Source organism: Corvus cornix, chromosome 9 (assembly GCF_000738735.6).
Source record: "Corvus cornix cornix isolate S_Up_H32 chromosome 9, ASM73873v5, whole genome shotgun sequence".
In the NCBI taxonomy this organism is placed as follows: domain Eukaryota; kingdom Metazoa; phylum Chordata; class Aves; order Passeriformes; family Corvidae; genus Corvus; species Corvus cornix.
The window spans coordinates 22,839,152-22,860,581 of NC_046339.1; the positions used below are offsets into that span (position 1 = coordinate 22,839,152).

The 21,430-nt window shown below is 45.5% G+C and overlaps 2 protein-coding genes across 11 annotated transcripts in view; one reads left to right on the top strand and one right to left on the bottom strand.

Moving 5' to 3' along the window:
• WDR33 (WD repeat domain 33) overlaps positions 1-13,255 on the top strand; it is a 69,740-nt gene extending 56,485 nt beyond the window's left edge. The window contains exons 18-23 of one of the 2 annotated variants that reach the window (XM_039556767.1): positions 3,684-3,786; positions 4,070-4,532; positions 8,077-8,243; positions 8,374-8,466; positions 9,223-9,408; positions 11,950-13,255. In XM_039556767.1, coding sequence (XP_039412701.1) covers positions 3,684-3,786; positions 4,070-4,532; positions 8,077-8,243; positions 8,374-8,466; positions 9,223-9,408; positions 11,950-12,179 — 1,242 coding nt within the window. In that variant the 3' untranslated portion in view covers positions 12,180-13,255. Of the gene's footprint in view, positions 1-3,683; positions 3,787-4,069; positions 4,533-4,631; positions 6,680-8,076; positions 8,244-8,373; positions 8,467-9,222; positions 9,409-11,949 lie in introns of those variants that run through there. The other variant, XM_039556768.1, reaches the window with a different exon arrangement.
• Positions 7,655-16,706, bottom strand: SFT2D3 (SFT2 domain containing 3). 9 transcript variants are annotated; one of them, XM_039556777.1, is made up of 3 exons: positions 15,228-16,706; positions 8,645-12,840; positions 7,655-8,443 (listed from the first exon to the last, which is right to left on the bottom strand). In XM_039556777.1, exon 1 carries the CDS (start codon positions 16,597-16,599, stop codon positions 15,946-15,948), a length of 654 nt encoding a protein of 217 aa, XP_039412711.1. In that variant the 5' UTR covers positions 16,600-16,706; the 3' UTR covers positions 7,655-8,443; positions 8,645-12,840; positions 15,228-15,945. The 9 variants fall into 9 exon arrangements, with proteins under 9 accessions (XP_039412711.1, XP_039412708.1, XP_039412709.1 ...); XM_039556774.1 differs by having other exon boundaries at positions 14,786-16,706; XM_039556775.1 differs by having other exon boundaries at positions 7,657-8,443; positions 8,645-14,914.
• Positions 16,707-21,430: the final 4,724 nt, after the last annotated feature.

Here is a 21,430-nt window from a genome sequence, read left to right on the forward strand (position 1 = left end):
TAGTTAATCTGAACTATGGGATGAATTTATCATAGATGCTGACACACCTGGAATCAGCTTAGGTCTGGTTGCACTTAAGAGTTCACTCTAAGAGCAGAGGAGCACACAGGGACACAGCTGTCCTGTTTCCTGCCTCTAGCCACCTCTACTTCCCAGAGCACGAGTTCAGAGACAGCGTTGTCCAGTGTTAACTCCTCAGCGCGCCATTTACCGAGGAGCAGGAGAGGAAGCACAGTTATGGGATGGGTTTGTGTAGGACTGACCCAGGTCTAGTGGGGTGAGCACTGAGCTGGAAGTGCTGAGCAGGCCCTGGATGTGTGCTGACAGCAGGGAGCTGTCCCCATGCCCTGCTGCCTCAGCATCAGCTCCAGGAGGGTTCACCAGCTCAGCAAGATATCACACATAGCTGGCCTGGAATACTGGGCAGTGCTGCTTATAGACGCACCAGTTGATTCCACGGGAGTCAAGTCAGGCTTTGGGAAGTCTGGTTTGGCACCAGCTGCAGCCTGTTTACCCATTCCATTTTCTGCTCTACTACACATCTCCCAGAGCTCTTGGTGGTTATTGCCTCTCATAAGCTCCTAGCTGGATAGCACCAGTTCTGTGCTTTGTCTCAATTGTCTTCAGTGCTAGGTGAATTTTGAAAGGGAACTTTGGAAAAAAATCTACTTAATTAAAAAAAAAAAAAGTGTGGTGTTTTTTAACCAGAATTGTCTCTTTTAGACCTGCACTCAATAGTTTCAGTCAAAGCTTTAGAAATGTAGAGTACTTCATGTGTAGTCCAGTACCAATCACAATGAGGAACTGAATATTCAAAGGAGCTTTAGTTCAGGGATTCCTTTTCAGATTGAAGCAGAGTAGCCTACAAATCGTGGGCTTATTTGAATATTTTTTCCTTGCAAATCAATAATTCCCTCCAGAAGGCTGTTAATGTGCTGCTGTTGCTGAGATTTCAAAAACATCCAAGTTACACAAATGGATGTTGGTTCCCCAACTATATAACTTAAACCAGCAGAGGTGTTTCTTTTTGCTGTCCCAGGGAGACTCATTTTTCTTTGAGAATAATTACCATGTTTGTGGAGCGCTGTCTTTGTCTGCCCTTGCCACTGACACTGTTTGGAATTCAGTAGGGTGCTTTTGGCAGGTGGCTGGTTATTTTCAATGAATACTGCTATCTTAAAGGCTTTTACAGATACTAAAAAATGAAATAGTGAGGTATTTTAGATCATTCTTCCTTCCTTGTGCACCTTTAGTATGATAATGGGTTTTAAAACTTAACTATTTTAAAATTCATAATGTCAGGTTTTGCTCCATTTTGCTTCTCCGTAATATGAATATAACAGTAGTTCTTGTTTAAAAAGGCCCCCTCTGTGATTGTTTTTAAAAACAATAGACTTTAGTTTGTTTTGTGTTCTGAATTTGGCCTTTTTCTTCTGTAAACTTGTACAAATCACTTGTCTTCCTTTTCAGTAGCAGAAGTGTGTGAATATCTGCTTTATCAAAGGCTTGTGACATGAATACAGAACATTATAGATAATTGTAAGGGTTAGTCTCCACGTAAGGTATCACTGTTACCTGCACCACCTGTACACTGGAAGCAGAGGTTTGCTGGGATACACAAGGCCATTTCCAGCTTTTAGTAAAATACCTCTTTCTGAGCTCTGCATATTTTCCAGTTTCAAGCCCAGTTTGAGGCCTGGAATGAATTTTGAAACAAAAATATGAAAATGCAGAGTTAGGGCTCTGTGTTCCCCACTTGGCAAAGCATGGTTTGTTTGTAATAAAGGTTTCTGCTAAGCAGAGTTATTTACTGAGTGCTAAAAACTGTTGCTTTGGTTAAACACTTCCATAAATGGAAGAAGTTCCATAAAATTTATTTTAAGTAAGCATCTGCTAAATATATGGGAAATCCTGGAACTCCAGCAAGGTTTTGGTCAGGAACAGCAGAATCGCTGTGATAGCTGGCTCTTACCTGGTCAGAGGATGGATTTGTTCTGGACTCAAGTCAACATTCCATCACTAGGAAAGTATTTTGGGGGATTTTTGGAGGTTTTTTTAATGGGCATTAAGCCAGATCTTTTACTTTGCTTATTTTCCCAACATTCTTACAAAATTACTCAATGCAAATATGATGTTTGTGGTATATATTTGTGAGCTTTCTTGTGTTTATCACCTACATTGCAGTTGAATATAAGTTTCTAATTTAAAACGATATTTCAAGATATGATGGGAGAAGTGCACAAATAAACTTCCTGCTTCTCTGCAACCATTAAAAGAAAAAAAGGTAGTGTTTCTCCAAAATAAATTTAGAGCATTAAAATTATTTAACTTTGATTCATGGAGAAGTTAAGCAGTGTAATTATGACCTGGTGGTGTGCTGGAGTACACAGGTCTTTAAGTATTTCCAGACTGCCTGCAGTCTGGAAGGGTTTTAACAAGTCAGTGTGAGGGCCAAGTCTAAATCTTCCATACTGGACATGTCTAGGAAAAAATTACATGTTTAGGGGTTTCTAGTAAGGGTTTGGGGAGGGATTGGTTTTTTGGTCATGTCAGTAGAAGATTTTGTATAGCAATCCTGCAGGTTTCAGCTCTGTCTGGTTCATATTTTTATTGTTGGATTTTATAGCTACAGTGTAAATTCTGTACATGCCCCTTTTCGGTTCCAGTCAAGCACAAACCCCAGGTGATGACTCTTTGTCAGGCCTGTGCTGTCTAAAGGCAGAATCAGACCATTGTCTGAACACAGTTTTCCAACCAGTGTCACCACAGCAGGTCCAGTGTAAATGTGGTGCCTGTAGAAGTCTTTCATGAGTCTGTGACAGCAGCTGAATTTAAAGAGCATTATTTTATCCTTTAAAATTCACCCAAAAAATGAGAAAAAATACCAGAAGACACTTACATACTTTATTTTTTTTTCTTTGGGATGACACGAAGCACACAAACCTCTGCCCACCCTACTGCTTCTGCTTCAGAAAGGAGGGACTGTGGCTCCTAGCTTTAGCCCTGTCAGTGCTGAAAACTCCCTTGTTTCATGGTGCTTAGCTGGGGGTTAGCACTTTTTTTTATCCTGAAACGAAGAAAAATGAACTTTGCCATCATGTTAAAAATGTAACTCGTTATTTCCATGTTAACAACTTAGAGGTTTAGAGAAGAGGTTCCTATACGGCCCTGATGTTTTCCCTCCCATCCCAACATTCTTGGTAATTATTTTTGTACATATAGTTTCTCTTTTTTGTTCATTTCCAAATGAAGTCTCTGGTCTGTGAAGCTCTTTCACTGCCTGTAAATCAGTACGTGATATTTTTCAAACAAATTTACACATTTTCCTCATCTAGAGGAATAGAATATTTGCATTGAATACTCAATAAATTCAATACATTCTTATAGAATGTTCATACTCAGGAAGAATATGAGCTTTATCATCTTTGGTTGTAACAGGTGAAATGTGAATACTTGAAGTGCTGTTTCCTATAAAATGGTGTGTTTCTCAGGGGCTGAAGCATTTACTGATGTGAATGTCTGAAAACTGAGGCTGAAACCATTGGAACATGAGATGTTTCTATTGTACAGCCTGTGCAGATGCAGACTTTATGGAAGAAAAATGTTTTGCACTCTTACAAAAATTATTAATTACTCACACATTACTCACAATTCACGTGGCTTTTCTTCTTACATGCTCACAGGATGGACAGAACCCAGGTCCTCCTCCACTGATACCAGGCCTGGGGCAGCAAGGAGGACAAGGTCGTCTGGGCCCTCACAACCAAGGACCTGGTCTTAATAAAGGTAATTAAATATATTGTCTGTTCTCCTGGGAGTCAGTCCCCTCAAGGAGGGGCTGTCCCCGTGCAGTGCACCCAGACAGAAATGGCTGGAGCACAATGCAGGGCCTTGGCTGAGAGAAAAGCTTCCATTGATGTGGGCTGGAATAGACAGGAAAAATTTTCTCAGAAGTATTGTTTAATGTGAAATTTATCCCATATGCTTTCTAGAACTGTATGAACTAGAGCATCCTAAAGTGATCTAGAAATTGTTACAGAAACCTGCTGTGATTTCTTTTGCCCTCAAGGTGATGCCCGTGGTCCACCAAACCATCACCTGGGCCCGCTGTCGGACAGACGGCACGAGCAGAACAGTGGTGGCCCCGAGCATGGGCCAGAGAGGGGCCTGTTCCGAGGGGGCCAGGACTGGAGTGATGGCAGAGACAGCAGGGGCATGCCAGACAGACGGGGACCTCACCCCGATTTCCATGATGACTTTGATCGACCAGACGACTTCCGTGATGACTTCCATCCCGATAAGAGATTTGGCCATCGGTTACGAGAATTCGAGGGGAGAGGAGGCCCACCATTGCAAGATGAGAAATGGAGACGGGGTGGACCTGGGCCTCCCTTTCCTCCTGATCACAGGGAATTTGAAGGAGGTGGTTCAAACCGTGGGCCTCCTGGTGCTTGGGAAGGACGGAGACCTTCAGATGACAGATATCCACGGGATCCTGAGGATGCACGCTTCCGAGGAAGGCGGGATGAGAGGTAAGAATAAATCTATTTCTCTTTCTTGGGTTAAAGGGTAAATGGAGGGAACTCTTTTATTCCTGGTTTCCTTTTTATTAAGGAGTCTATCTGTTTCAGATTTATAAACTGGAAACCAATAAGGAAATGAAAACTCTAATATACCTGAGTATAGAGTCCATAAAAATCATTCAGTAATAGAAGAAAACTTGAAAAATGGTCATTGTACACAGCAGCTTCCGTGTCTTTAAACAGTAAGTAAAGAGAAGGGGGAAAGTTTGTAGAGAAGATCCAGTGACACAGGATGAAGATCTGAGACCGTTTTGACGAAAATTGAGAGGAGACTTAAAGGTTAAAGTGACAAACTTTTGAACACTAGAAGTGGATTTTGAGATTCTGTCTCCAGTCACAAACTACAGCATGACTGTAGAGACTGTAGGATGAGATGCAATGCCCTTGTAAGGAGCAGGAACAGTGATCTGACTGCCAGATGGAAGGGACAGAGTTACAGCATCTGTTGGACTGTCGAGACTATTTTTTCATGCGTTTGCTTGTAGGAATTTTATTTCTCTTTCTGACTAATTTCTTAATGCCAAGTGAAGAACTCAAAATTAATCTGATTTACAGCAATGTCCTTGTCATTGCTCACAATCTCGGAATAAATCACAAAGGGATAAATTTGCTTTTAGTTACCAATGTAAATATGGAGGAATTAGTGCTGTCTCCGAGATTAACTGTCAGCAAAATTGCTCCAGATTTATGCTAGTTTAATTAAGTGAAATTTGGCCTCCAAGGTCTAAGCCTCTCACTGACCACCAAGTCTCTATGTATAAGAACATGTGCTTGTACAAATATGCTGTGGTCTCCACATAATGTGAATTTTGTGTGTTTTAGTTGCCTTTTTAATCATTTTCTTACATTCCTTTTACTTTGCATCTATACAGCTCTTCTTTTAGCTATTTTCTGCCTAGCTCTGTAAGATGTAACTTCCTTTTGTGTGAAGAGTATGAAAAGAAATGAACAGTAACTAAAAGAAGGTAACAATTAAAGCCATTTTTAAAAAGTAAAGCCAGAGAGAATCCAGCTGGATGGTCCAGTGGTCCAATGGTCTGCATCACAGAACTCTAAAAGCAGTTTAGCAGACAAGACTTTCAGAAGCTTAGTAGAGATTTTCAGATCTTATATTGAAAATGCTTAGGGACTGGAAAATATTTTATTATGGTCCTGATTCTTGAAAAGTTTCAGGAAGGGAAACAAGAACCTTGTGACCTGTAAACCTGACTTTTGAACTAAGAGTTAAGAGTATTCTATTTATCAGAGTACAAGTGTTTGCCCAGAGAGCTTGAAATGGAATGGCACAGGGCCCTAAAAGGCTCATTGTGCTTGTAAATTTGATGATTTTCTTGGAATGAAGGTGAACTAGGTGCCATTTACTGCAGATGCTGTGGTGGACTTAAACCCAACCACTCGTTCAGCTGACTTGGTTTGAAATTGAGATTGTAACTGGTTTGATCAAGCATGAGAGGCAAATGTGTGTATGTGTGTTTCTCTCTAATTTCCCATCCTTTTCATCCCTGTCCTGTTCTTACTCTACCTGTGCATATCCACATGATGCTTCTACTGCAGAGACCTGCCTCTTCCTGCCTGCTAATCTGCACAGTGTGTAGTTGTGTACAGTAAGGTCCTAGGCCTCGGGGAAGAAGATGTGAGAGCAGTCAAACAGGAACTGAACCCGATGCAAGGCAGGGTTTTATGTGTGACTGATATGAAAAGGCAAATAAGGATATCCATAACACAATATTGGGAGCTGTGGCTATGTCAGGCGTAGGTATCGTAGATTTCAAAACTCAACTGTGTCCATAAGTTGCCTGGAAGACATAGGAAAGGCCCTGTTCCTGCAGCCCCGGGGCCTTGTGTTGAAAATCTTGGTAATTTCCAAGTCGAATCACACCATATCAGTATTAAAGTGGGAGCCCCTCTAAGAAACCTCTAGAGGACTGTGCTGTTTCAAGGCTAAACAATATTGCTCTGTGATTATTTGAACCATTTGTACCTGAAACTGTTGAGTTTGTTTTCCCAAACCATCCAGGTTAATGTAAATGGTTCATGGTCCATACACAGCACTCCTCCATCCACTGTTGTACCTGTACAGGCACAGCAGCCTCCTCTCTGTATTGTGTTTGTTTTCTGGGAGGTGGAGACAGACCTATTGTTTTTTATTAAAAACAATGTAAAAGTTTAAAAACATTGTATTGTGTTATGACTACTGTTAAAATATTTAAATTTGTAATTAAAAGGTTAATGTTGTTAAAATTCTAAATAAAAGTATCTAAAGTTTTGCTTGTAATAGGATGCACTGTGTCGTTAATGAGCTGGGGAAGGGGATGCTGCACACAGCCAACACCATGGGAATATTGTGGTGCTCCCAGTCTGGCCAGTATGGAACTGGGAACAGCGGGGAGGTGGGAGGCATCTGTGACTGGGCAAGGAGTGCTCCACACTGTGTGCTGGCACTGAGGGTGGGCAGAGTAGCGTGGGGTGGCATGGTGGGGACTCGGCACCATGTGCCTGCACCACCTGAACACCTCAGCTGGGCTGTGACTGAGACAAGCGTCCTTTGGAGCGCAGTCCTCACAGAGCAGGGCTGTGCTTGGCAAACGCTCCAGGTGTTTAAAGTGCTTATGGCAGGAACAAAACTACTAGTTATTCACACAGCCAGCTGCAGGCTTACCTGACGTGGCACTGACAGCTCAGGAAGAGCCATTCTCCTCTTTGAAGAGCTGTCCAAGTCCCCCAGTGCGGCGCTGGAGGAGCTGTACTCAGTTAAGATGCAGTGCAGAAGCCAATCGTACCAAATTCCTGGAGATGCCATTGGTACTTACTAGACAGCAATTATCAACTTCAGTGTCATAATTACATTTTGCAACACAAAATTCATTACTGCTCTTCAGGTTGCAGAATGCCACTGTGCACTGTTCAGCCATCACTGTGCCTACAGATCCAAAGGCAATCTAAATGCATTTGCTAAAACTGTAAACTTGGAAGAATGGAATGAAAAGGAGAATTGTCTGGCAAAAGAATCATAGAATTAATAGGAATGAGATCCTGTAATGTTTTGTTATAGCCATGACTCTCATTGCTTCTATGTTTTCAGTTTGTTTTATCATGGAAATGGAATGGAAAAAAAGAGAAGGGGAATGTAAGACCATCAGAGTTAAGGGGAATTCACTTACACTTTTCCTTGCCTTACCTCACCTTATATCTATCATCACTCATCAATTGTTTTTCCCACCTTTTCATTAAATGAATGCAGTATGTTTAACAATCTTTTTCTTGTATGAAAAGCCAACATAATCAGTGGAAGGAAATATGAGAGGAAAATTACAAAGCTTACTATCAAAGTGCTCAAAGGCAGAAATGAGCGCTTTCCCACCTACAAATCCTGTTCTAGTAACTGTATGTGCTGCAGCATTAAGTGGAACAGTTCAGAAATTAGTTGATAATTAAACTGAAACTGACTCAATTATGCCTAAAAACCACATTTGTATCATGTTCTTTCTTGTAGCTTCCGAAGAGGAGGACCCTCGAGACACGAGGGCCGGGGACCCAGGGGCAGAGATGGCTTTCCTGGCCCTGAAGATTTTGGGCCAGATGATGCTTTTGACTCTCCAGATGAAAACTCCAGAGGAAGGGACCATGGTGCTCGGGGGCGAGGTCGAGGTGCTCTAAGAGGTGAGGGGACCGGTCTTCCACACAGAAATGCAAGGATGAGGAAGGAAAGGCATTTCTTGGGCAGATGACATTATTTTCATGAATACAATGTCTCTTCTCACTCCTGTTCCCTGCTTCTCTTACTGCTCAGGAGCTCGGAAGGGTTTGCTTCCTACTCCAGATGAATTTCCACGCTTTGAAGGAGGGCGGAAACCAGAATCCTGGGATGGAAACAGAGAACCAGGTAAAACCTTTGGTGAGGTTTGTAGACTTCTACAATAGAATCACTTAAAAAAATACTTTAAAAATCATGTCTTTTTCCCGTACCTCATATGTTTGTTACCAGTATTTTACCAGGAGAAAAGCCAAATGCAGTTCTATGGTCTTTTAAATTTAGGAAAAAAGAACTATACAGAATTTACCTGGCTCTAAATACAACTGTCCTACTGAACAAAAGGGATTGTGGCCTCAAAGCCTTGATTTTCAGTTGCGTTCTTGTACAGTCCTGAACTGCCCGGGCAGTTGTCACCTCTGGATGACTGAATCACATGTCATGGGGGTTTTTTTAAGAAGTATATTAATGCCAACAGTAATCCTTCTCTTGGTTGATATCTTTTCAGCTGTAATGTCTGACAGCTTATATCAGCATTTGTGTTACTAGAGGCAACCCCATATGGGGCAAGACAGAGCTGTAGAATGGAAAAAAAGCACAAACAACACATGAAAAAATGAAGATGTGATTGTCTCTAAAATACATGAAAGTATTTTATACTGAAAAGAACACTTTACATCTGCCACACTTTTCTTTCCTATCATCTTTAAAATCTGTTTTACCTTTAGCTTTTTTACTAAAAAATGGGATGGAGGAGAAGCTTTACATAATTTTAACTTCAAAATGGGTGCCAAATAGTGTGGGCAGTTTGTAAATTTATGTGGCTGCCTCCAAAAATGAGGAATAATGATCCAATGAACATTACTTATCCTTTGTTTTCATGCACAGGTCCTCGTCCAGATCACCCTCCTCATGATGGGCACTCTCCAGCCAACAGAGAACGTTCTTCTTCACTCCAGGGCATGGACATGGCCTCACTGCCACCACGGAAACGTCCCTGGCACGATGGACCGGGAACCTCTGACCACAGAGACATGGATGCTCCAGGTGGACCTCCAGAGGAGAGGGGCAAAGGTAAAAAGCCCCTTTGATTGAAACCCTTAAGTAACACTGGCATGTGTTTTCAGCATTAGGTTTATCCAGAACTTCTCTGTTCAGAAGGGCTAAAGCTGAGCTGGTAAATATCTGGTTTTACCAGCTGGGAAGTTAAAGACCAGTCTTACAGGAACATAAGAACAGAGGGATTTTTGAACACCAAATCCAAATCTTGTCTCCAGTGTAACACAATCCCCTTCTTTACTGACCTGTTCAAAAGCAGTTAGTTTTTGCTTCCCTGTTACTCCAGCTGGAAAACTCATTAAGACCATTTTTTTTCTCATTTTCAGAATAGTTACTTGTTAATATTCATGCTTGTGATGTTATCCTTTAACTCAAATAGAAGAACATTGATCCTGTGTAGTGATATGTCTCTGAAGAGTTCTCTAAACCTATGAAGATCTGTAGTTTGGGACCTTGCTAAAATATTATTTTTATATTTAATGGCTTTTTAGTTACCTTTTGTGTACTTCTCTAATTGCTTTAAGACTCATATAGACTTCTGATATACACAACATCCATGGACAGACCTCTAAAACTTAATTGCAGTAGACTATGCTTTAAAAAACAAGGAGGGAAAAAGTTTTTCTCTTGATTTATGCTTATCATTCACTAATTTAACTTGATGTCTTGTGTTGTAATTAAATTGAATGTTGGTTCCTGTTATTTCTGAATGCCACTCTGATTGCACTGAACTCCACCACTTCCAGCCTGAACCAGCTCTTCTCCAAGTCAGAGCTCTGATCTATTTATTCTTTCTAGAAGTTGTATCTTTCACTATCCTTGTTACTCTGTATGTGCTATTTTGAGTTTTAAATTATCCTTTCCTAAATTAAATGAGGTAACTAGGAATTGCACACACTATTTAAGATATGGTGTAACCATGGATTTCTACAGTTCTCTTGGATTTGTTCCACTTTCTCCATTCTTTCCCAATAGTTCCGGGTGTTACAGTTTCCTCTAAGTGGTCACATGCTACTGTAACCCACAAAACACATTCTTTTGGAGTCAGTAGCTGGTTCAGAGCCTTTTGCTGGGTATGGCACTTCCACCGTCCTACTAGTGTCACACCAGTTCTTGATCCTATTTCTTACAAATCTCAGGACTTCTGTTCTCTTTTGTAAATATTGTCTTTCTTTAATGTCCTCACATTGACTACCCACTGTCAGGTAGTGACCAGTGACAAAGGTCCTTCTCATTTGCTTCCAGATGCTGAGCTGGCAGCCTGCAGTTAGACTGCACAGCTTTGTCTCTGATGCCACTGAATCCCATCCCACTTCCCTTACCATTGTTCTGAAGCTCATTCAGTTTTAACTCCGTGTCACTCCTCCTCTGTGTGGACTCTGTTCCCAGTGTAGCATTAACAGCAGGTTTTATCATTCCTTCACTGATGTTTTGAATAAAACTCTGCTGATAAACTTCTCTACCAGTATTTTTCCTTCCATATCCATCTGCTGTATTTCTCAATTTAGCCAGCATCTATCAAATCTGTAAGGATTCCTTCTCCAGCTTCAGTAATGATTGTGATAACTCTCTCAGATTCTTTATTGAAGTCAAAACAATGGTTGTCCAGGCACAAGAAGTGTGGTAATTAACTCATCATGTGCTAAACAAAGTTTAGAATGATGGCAGAAAGCCTGATAAACAAACAATGAACAATACTTTTTCATATGTGGGCTATGTCACCTTCAGTTGTATTGGTAAAGTCATTCAAAGATTAAAACTTCATTAATGTTTCTGTGAAACAATTTGGTGACTGTTTTACATGGAACCAACCAAAGTCAACAAAAATCATTCTTGCTAAAGTGCAGCAAAAATATCTGAATTTAGCTGTAGTATGTGTCCATAAAACAAGGTTACCACTGATTTTGTTTTTTCAAAATACTGCTTCTCATTTTAGGCTAATGAATTGGGTTGGGTTTTTTTTAATGTTCTTTTACATATCAAAACCAAAAAGGTATGTGAGAATTAGGAAATTCTATTCCTGGCAGTAAGAGCTTGAGTAGTTTTTGTTCCTGGTTAGTAGTAAAATAAAGCATTTTTCCATTATTTTTAGCAAAAAATGGAATGAAACAGTAATGTTACTCATGATCTTCACCATCAGCCTCAACTGTATCAATCTGTCAACAGTGCAATGTTGTTGTTTAGGATTAAAAAAAAGTATTATGCAATAAAAACAGAGAGAACCACAGATAATGGCTCTTAAAGGACAAGAACTGGCAGTGTGGAGAACAAGCTATCACTATTCTGATTTCAGTCCAGTGACTGCTGATGGTATCAATTGTAAGCTCCTTTAATTCCCAAGGAATGGCTTGATTGTTGTCTGTCTTCTGAACTGTAATGGAGACACTAAATCTGTGTAAGAAAATTGTATTGAGGGAGGAGGTATAAAATTGCAGGTCTCAGCTACAGCTGGTTTGTGAATGGTAACACCACAGCAGAACCAGCTCAATACACGGCGTGTCTGAGAAGGGACACGGCTCAGACTGACACCAGTAACTGGTTGTGCTTCCTTTGTAGGACGAGGAAATTCAGGACCTTCACAGAGAGCGCCAAAATCTGGGAGGTCCAGTTCTCTGGATGGAGACCACCACGATGGATTCCACAGGGATGAAGCCTTTGGCGGAGGCCCTGGGGGAGTCAATAACCCCTCTCGAGGAGGAAGGAGCGGCAGTAATTGGGGAAGAGGAAATAACATGAACTCTGGCCAGTCACGGAGAGGAGGATCTCGGGGTGGAAGAGGCCGATAGAAGAGGCTTTGACTGGGTCATGCCCAGTCCTTGTGGGACAATATTTAAATAGACTGCTACTCTGGACTCAGTCACCTGCAATGCCACGAACCTGGATTCTTAACTGGGATAACTGAATGTGCATTAGTTCCTAACAAGGGTCTTTCTTTTCCTAAATCAGTCATTTGCCTCTAGCTGCAGTGTTGTAGCTAGCTTTGTTTTGTTCTTTCCCCTCCCATTTCCCTCACTTTCTTGTTTTGTCAAGAGCTGGAATTTCTTTTTAAGTATTGTGGAACATGGAGCATCTCCACAGATTTCAGTTCACCTCCAGACAGAAACTTGTTTCTATATGTACAGTTTGTCAAAGAGTTACGTTGGTTTTGTATGAATACAGAATGTAATTTGCGCAAAAATTAACAAAAAATCAACAGTGTGTGATTCTTTACTCACCTATTACTATAGAGGGTTGTATTTAGGCAAAGTTGCATTTCAGATGGAGCAACACTACTACCTCCTGAAATCTCAGCCATTTAAAATACTGAGAGCCGATTCCTAGTTGTGGTTTATCATGTATAGAGAAGTTTCATTTTCACCTTTGGCCACAGCTGTCTACCGAATACAATGGTGCTGATGTTAAAATTCCGAAATGCAGGCAATCACCGCTGCTTGCTAGTCTGCCATCCTGAAACAGAAAAAGTGGAACAGCTTTTAGAACAAGTTGTCAAAGACATAGTGTGAGTTGCATAACCTGGATCACAAGACAGACATCACGGCAAATATTGTTCTACACTTCACCTAGGCGAGTCCCGGATTTTTGTTCAAAATAGCATCTGTTTATAGAAATTGAGGAGGAAAGTTCAGCAGCTTGATTGGTATGTTTTACAGCAGCTGTGTGACACATTGTTTAAAGCTATGGGTGTTCAGCAGAGTCTGGTGCATTAATTGCTGAAGTGCAATTCACTGCTTCCATAATAACATTTTTTAAAGTGTCTTTTTCTTTAGGATATTGTTACCTGGTTTTACTAAAGGAGGGAAATGAGGAGGAGGGGTTATTCCCATTTCCCACATTTCATAATAAAGCTGCTTACGAACCATGAGTTTGTTTTCCCCATAAATCATTCATATTATTCACCTCCAGCCACTATGTTACCAAAAGGCTCCTTTAATACCTAAAGCCTCAGTGAAAATCTTATCACGTAAGTACCTTTTCTACAGATACCTCTCAGGAAGGTCCTGTATTAAAAGTAGAGCATATAATGTATAATGAAAAATTACTACCAGGCTTCCCTCTCTCCTGCCTTGAATTTCAGGTTATAATCAGGACGAGACGATGTAGTTCTAGAGGCTCCTGCAACCCAGGAACACATGGCAGTTGTTGAATCTTCTCACACAGTCAGGTTTACCAAAGACTGGCTCAAAGACTGGGTCAAGTCCTGATGTCCCATCTTACTTAAAGACATCAAAGCACAGACGCTTAAATTTTTCTCTTGGTTCAGTCAGTCACAAGTACAGTTTGTTACTTAGTTTTTAATTTGAAAATTGTAACAGATCATTAGCCTATAAAATCCTTGCCATGGGGCTCCAGAGAGACAGAATGGTCTTAAAGGAATTAACTAGAAACAGCTGAGATGCATCTGGTATGACACACTTTTCTCCCTTGAGAAAACAATGCTCTTTAGCTCTATCTGAGGGACTTTGGGTGTATGCCTGGGAGTTAGGATTTGTCCTGAAGTTTTCATGATAAATACTAATGATTTAATCATTGGCAAAGAGGAAAGCTTGCCCTCTTTTTTTTTTAGCAAGCCCTATATATGTTTAAGGGGCTAAAAGAGGTCTAATACTTAGAATATATGAGTTAGAGGATGAGCTTTAGGCTTTAATTAAACCACAGTCCGCTACCAAAACAAGTTGAGTGTACCTAGCAAGAGAAAACACAACGTTATCTAGACAACTTGTATTTCCTCTGATGATTGGTTAATTCCTTAAACTATTATGGTACTTGGTGTTAAGTAATATTCTTCAAGGGACAGCTTTTTAAATGGAGTTTTGAAGTATTTCACAATCATATGCTCAAAAAGTCCTAAGAAGATCTGATAATCTTAGAAGGTAACAGCATAGCAGAAGGGACAGAAGCAGCTTCCCGGTCTGTGATACCATGATAGCCACTATTGCTGGCAAATGGGCACAATTATTTAATGGGAATATACTTCTGTATTCCTCAGGTCATGTTCTTTTTCCAGTGCTGCACATAGGGTCTTATGCTCTACCTGTCAGTTTAGAGGCTGTCTCAGATTTAATTTTATTCTGCTGTTACAAATAAAATTAATTTTAAATACTGTAACTTAGAAATTGTAAAAAGAAGAGAGCTAATTTAATGCTATTCTGATAGCTCTGACCTACATTCTTAATGGAAAAACGTGACCATTAGTGAAATATCTATACTGACAAGTGGACACAAATAGTTTTATTAAAGCAATCTATGTACACTTAAAGTACCCCCTTTAACAATTTCGGTTTCATTCAGGAAAGTATTTGGTGAATATGTTAAAACTAAATAGTTATAACAGGTAAGTATTGCAGTGGCTTTATTTTCTCCGTGAGGCACAAATGCTCAGTGAGATACTCACTTGGGGCTCTGTGCAGGTGAGGCCCTGTTGTCCCATTTCCTTGCAGCAGTCCAGCACATGGCCCAAACTGGAGCACCCAGCTCTGTCAGCCTGAATTCAGCACCCTCGTAAGGCAACTCAGCTTCTGCACTGAAGCAGAGCTCCAGTTACTTGCAAATCTATTTTTGAAGGTCAGGCTGTGACAAGTAAGCAACTCCTGCCCAAGTTCAGAGAGCAATATGTATACACAAAAGTAAGGTTCTAAGAGCTGAAGCTACCCTTTTAAAGCCTGAGGATTTGGTCCCTTACAGCAGCTGTAAGGCAGCAGTACCTGCCAATGCCAATGCTCTTAACTAACATTAGCACCTTGCATCCTCTCATCATCATGCAGGAACACCCCCTCCCCTTATAATTATGGGCAGTGTTTGTGACCCACAGCCCCAGGAAAGTTTGTTTCACTTACTGGATGGTTATTTTAAAGCTGCTTTTTAGAGAGAAATGCAGGTCAGTGGCCACAGTCTTCATATTCACCACTGGTTTGAGGTGACAGCAAAACCAGTGTGTGTTCATAGTGTAGGGGTCAGCACAAAAATGAGGTAATACCAGTTAATTTTTGAATGTTCTCCCCCAGACTCGATCACATTTTGCTAAATCATCTTCGTGTTTCAGCATCCGTCAGCCTTGCGCACCTCAGCTGCTCCTCCGTAACGGCCGAGTCCATAATTACACCGCATCGGCTCCGATCTCACGGTTTGAAGCAGCTGCTGCAGCAGCCACATGGTCCCATCCTGGAGGTAGCGAGTAGGATGCTGCCAGCTCCCTCCCAGAGGTGGAGCGATGCGACAGCACGGCAATGGAGCCGACAGTGCGGCAAGGCAAATAACGAGCTCGGGGGCGGCTCGGCAGGCTGACACCCGCACACGGCCACGTTCAGCTCGGAGTCACCGCGGCCGCTCCGCGCTGCCCGGCCGCTGCTGCTGCTGCTGCTGCTGCTCGAGCACTGGCGAGAAAAACGCGACGGGTCGCGGAGGAAGCGAAGAGAAGCGGCGTCCCCCGTCTCGGAGTCGGCTGGCTACAGCGCGAGGCTCTCAGTCCGTGTGCGAGGGACTCCCCCGGGGACGCGGCCGGTCCTCCCCCGGTGCGGCCGCAGAGCCAGGCTCACCGCGGAGCCCAGGCCGGTCTCACAGGGGTAGTGTCTTGCCTCGGCCGCACACCGCGGCGCGGAACAGCCCGGCCAGGCGGCGCAGGCCGGCGGCACCGCCGGGCAGCGCGGCCAGGAGTGCGGCGGCGGCGATGCCGAGCTGCGCGGCGGCGCCCAGCGCCGTCAGCGCGGTGCTGCGCAGCGCCAGCGCGGCGTACAGCGTCCCGAAGAGCGCCCCGAGGTACAGCAGCGCGCCGCGGCCGGGCTCCCGCAGCAGCCGGGCGGGCCCGCGCAGGAGCGCGGCAGCGCCCAGCGCGCAGAGCGAGCCGAGTGACCAGAGCAGCGCGAACTTGCGGGCGCGCAGCAGCAGCAGCGGCACGCACAGCCCAGCCAGCCCGAAGCACAGCGCGGCCAGAAGCACGCACAGCCCACTGCCCGCCAGCCGCTGCCAGCGCGACAGCCCAAACAGCCACGGGTCCTCCTCTCCCGCCCAAGGCCACACCGGAGCGCCCGGGGGAGTGCCCGACGGGAACGGGTTCAGCGCTCCCAGCCAGGCCCGCAGCCCGCCGCGGTCCCCCGCCTCCTCCTGCGAGCCGCCGGCGGCCGGCGGTGCGGGGACCGCGCTGGGGCCGGTAGCAGTAGCAGCCTTGGACTGCGCGAGGTACTCGTGCAGTTGCCGGCCCAGGTCCGCCATGGCGGGGATGGCACCGGGCGCTACCACACTGCCTCCGCCCACCCCTGCGCCGCCATTTTCCCGGGCAGAAGCCACATCCGGGGCACGGCCGAACCGGCGGCCACAGGCCGGGCGTAGGGGGGTGCGCATGCGCGGGGGATCGTGAGGCGCAGGCGCGTGCGCGGGGATCGTGAGGGTTGTGACAGCTGAGGAGGGATGGGGCTGTGCGGGGAGCATCCTGCGGGGCTTGTGAGGGCTGTGAGGTCTGGGAGAACTGAGAGGGCTGTGGGGGCAAGGAGATATTTGAGGGCTGTGGCGGCTGGGAAAACTGTGGAGACTGCGAGGGCTCTGCGGTATGAGGGCTGTGCGTGATATGGGGCTGTGAGGGCTATGTGGGATGTCTAGGGCTACGGGGTCCCTGAGGGCTGTGTCGGCTGTGAAGGGCTATGGGCTCTGTGAGGGCTAGAGGACTATGAGGGCTTTGAGGTCGATGGAGGCTGTGAGGGATGACTGGCCTGAGGGGTCTCTGAGGTCTTTGGGGGCTCTGAGGGCTATGGGGCTGTGGGGGCTTAGAGTGATACTGGGGCTGAGGGGGTCGGGGGGCTAAAGCAGCTTAAGCAGCCTGTGTGTGCTGTGATGGCTGAGAGGGCTATGAAGGCTCTTAGGGCTGGGGGGCTCTGAGAGCTGCAGAGGCTTTGAAGTCTGTGGGGGCTGTGAAGGCTCTGAGGTGTTTGGGGGCTTGAAGAGCTGTAGGGGCTGTGAGGGCTTTCATAGCTGTGGGGTCTGTTAGAGCTGAGAGGCCTGTGAGGGATACAGGGGCTGTGGGTGCTATGAGGGCCATGAGGTCTGTGGTGACTCAGAGGGCTGTGGGGTCTGTGAAGGCTGTGTGGGCTCTGGTGGCTGTGAGGGCTACAGGGGCTTGGAGGGTAATGGAGTTTGTGAGGTCTTTGACAGCTAAAAGGGCTTAGACAGCTAAAGGGGCTTAGACAGCTATGGGGGCTGTGAAATCTTCCAGTGCTCTGAGGGCTTTGTGGTCTGTGCAGGGTTATTGGGTCTGTGAGAGCTATGGCATCTCTAAGGGCTCGCCTGGCTATGGGGTCTGTGTGGGCTGAGAGGGCTACGAGGGCTGTGGAAGCTGTGAGGTCTTATGAGGGCTCTGGTGGCTGTGAGAGCTGTGAGGGGTTTGAGGATTGTGAGGGCAGTTGTGGAGCCTGTAGGGTCCTCAGTGAGGACTGAGATGGCTCTGTGGTGTCTGAGGGCTCTCCTGGCTGTGAGATCTGTTAGTGTGGAATGCCTGGCATCTTAACCAAGATTAGAACAAGAGAATGTTGGCCCTAAAGGCTCTGCCAGTCTGCGTGTTTGCTGGGGATGCTGTGAGAAATTACTTCAGTGGAAACCCACCATGTGTGCAACTTACTGTGGCTGAAGACAGTCATGTGAATGGAATGCTTGAGACATGTTTTGTGTTACAAAATTAGCAGAGATTCTGGGGTCCAATTAGAGCGCGGTTGTTTTTCTGTAATGGACTAATAAAAAGGAGCTCACATGGGAAAGGGGAAAAAAGGAAGAAGAAAAACAACACCTGTGGAGCTCAGAAACTACAACATTGTATCAGTGTGCTTTCATCACCGACACTCAGATTTTTTCTTTACATTTAGATTTTTTCTTTTCATTTGATCTCATCACCAACATGTTAGAGCTGAGAGGGCTGTGAGAGCTATGAGGTCTTGGAGGGGTATAGCATCTCTGTGGGCTCTTAGGGCTCTCAGGGCTTTTTTGAAGGCTATGGGGCTGTGTGGTCTGAGTGCTATAGGGGCTGTGAGTTCTGTGGTGGCAGTGTTGACTATTGGGCTTTGAGCAATATGAGGGCTATGGGGTCTGTGAGGTCAGTGGTGTCTGTAAGGGTGGAGCTGGCTGTGGGGGCTGTGAGAACTCTAGGGGCTGAGAGGGGTCTGTAATGTATGATGTCTCTGAGGGCTGTAGTGTCAGTGAGGGCTGTGGGGGGTGTGAGCTCTGTGGTAGTTATGGGCTCTGAGGGCTCGTGAGTTTGTGAGAGCTGTGGGGTCTGTGAGGGCCGTCTGGGCGCCTGTGGGGCTTGGAGGGGCTTGGAGGGCTGTGGGGTCTGTCATGTCCTTCAGGGCTGTGAGGGCTATGGAGACTTTGGGGGCAGTGGGACCTAGATGGCTGTTGGGGTTCTGTGGGCTCTGAGTGCTATAGGGGCCTGAAAGGCTATGGGATCTGTGGGGTCTTTGAGTACTCTTAGGGCTTTGGGGGCTGTGAGGCCAGTGAGGGTTTATGGGGTCTGTGAGGTTTCCAGGGGCTCTGACAGATAGATGGGGTGGGAGGGCTGAGATAAGTGTTGGGGCCCTGGGGTCTGGGAGAGCTAGAGGTGCTCTGGGCATTGTGGTCTGTAAGTGCTATGGGGGCCATGAGGTCTGAGGTGACTGTGAGGGCTATGGGGCCTTTTAGAGCTATCTGGTCTGTGAGGGCAGTGGGGTCTGTGAGGACTGAGAAGGCTCTGGGGGCTGTGAGGGCTGTGGTGGCTGTGATGGCTAAAGGGGCTTGGAGTGCTGTGGGGGCTGTGAGGGCTAATGGGGGATCTGTGAGGACTCTGAGGGGGTATGGGATCTCTGTGAGGGCATTGATCGGACAGGAATGATCGACAGGTAGAATAAGCCTGTCAGTGACTGACAGGCTGGAATAAAAGTGATTGACAGGTGGGATCAGCCCAGGAGATGGATTGACAGGTGGTACTAAGAGTAATTGAGATGTGGAGTCATCTACTCAGAGTGATTGATAGGCAGGGCCAAGAGTGATGGGGGTGGGGGTCAGCCTCCCAGGATCAACAGGCAGGGCCATGGGAATGCCTCTCAGCTGCCCTGAGACATTCGGACACTGGGCTGTCCTTCCTGTGGAAAAGATCTGTCCCTTGTGGCCAGGCCTCCAGGGCTGAAATTGGAATTCTGCCTCCCAAAATTGTGTACATCCAAGGATTACTCCCAGACAAAAGCTGCCAGACTGACAGGTGTCACTGGCCTTGGCCTCCCGGGTGCTGCTCTCAGCTGCCCCAGAGCACTGGGCTTTCCTTCCTGTGGAAAAGAGCTGTCCTTTGAGGCCAGGTGCCTGGTGACAGAAGTGGGAATCTGCCTGCTAAAACTATGAACATCTGAGAATTGCTCCCAGACAAAAGCTGCCAGGACTGATGGATGCGGCTGGCCTTGGCTTCCTATGGGCCACTTCTCAGCTGCTCATGAGACACTGGGGCTCCAGGCTTTCCTTTCCGTGGAAAAGAGCCATCCTTTTCAGCCTCGTGCCCCTGTCCAAAGTTGGGATTCCACCACCTAAAACTGCAAATGTCCTTGGATTGCTTCCTAGACAAAAGCTGCCAGGGTCTGGTGGGTCTGGCTGGGCTTGGCCTCCCCTTGGAAGTGCACCTGAAACACTGGGGTTATGTGCTTTCCTTACAATGGAAATGAACTGTCATTCTCATCTGGGAGCCTATGAGGGAAATTTCGAATGCACCTCTAAAATTCAATATATCAAAGCGTTAATCTCAGTTGAAAGCTACCAGGACAGATGGGTCTGGCTGGCCTTGGCCTCCTGTGGGCCACCTCTCATCAGCACCTGAAACACTGGGCCTATGCTCTTTCCTTCCTATGGGAATGAACTGGTTCTAGAGAAGAAAGAGGCCGTGCTGGAATTCACTTTTCTTTTGCAGCCTATAAACTGCACAGCCAACAGTGAGAGAATTCGTCTTCCTTCCCAGCTCTATGCTGGATCACATTTTTTCAGTGTCGAAGAGCCAGGATCCACAACGGAACCCCTACACCAACTATGCCAGGACAGAAGGGGCGTGACCTTTACCTGGGCGCTGTCAGCGCTCATAAAGTGCGCCGCACGATGGCGGTGTGTACTTGCGAAAGAAGGAAATGCACCTTGCCTAGCTCTAAACCACCCGAAGTGCGGATCCGAGTTCAAAACGTCACTGCTCTCAAATGAACTGTGTCAGGACAGAAAGACTTCACTGATCTTCCCTTTCCAAGTACAAATTCGTACTTGCATCACACTCAAAACGAACTCCTCCGTGCTCGTAAATATTTTCTATCTCATGGAGTCCAGCTACAAACTTGAAAACCTCTGGCAAAAGCGTAGCTCATAGAAGTACCAGCTGAGAAAGTTGTTGCTGGCCAGAACTGCAGCCGCACCCACCAAACTGCAGCACATACCCTGCTGTCTGCACTTTCCTTCTCAGCTCTGTGTACCATCGTAATCCTTCGGTCTCACAGAGTCAGGAGCCAAACCTGAATGGCACCACTGATGGCTCACACACTAAAGGTACCAAGACAAAAAGCTCAACAGCTTGGCTTTTGCATTCCCACTGTAACACTGCAGCAGCTCTAACCCATAGAACTGGAGAGTAGGAAAAGCAATTAAATTCACCAAGCTCACCCAAGGAAGGGAGGAAAGGCAGCACAAGGCAAGGGAGGGGTAGGTAAGTCATGGCAGCAGCACGGTATGTAAGGAAAGGCAAGAGAGCCATAGAAAGGGAAGGAAAGCAGCTAGGCCTAGTGTTTCAGGTGCACATGACAGGCTGCTGAGTAAAGACTAGCCTCAGCTTTCTGTTCTGACACCTCTGGTGTAGAAAATCCAAGTGTCATGTGAAAAGGTGAGGCGTTCTTGACTCTTAGTGTGGGGAGATTTACTTGACCCTTAGTGTTTAATTTCTCTGTCAGCTTCCCAGGAAAGCCAAGACCCTTGTTCCCGATCAGTCTGTCAGCATCCTGTTAGGGGTACCCTTCACTGAGCAGTCCTACTGGATCGGAGGGTGGTTTTCTGACTTAGGGAAACACAC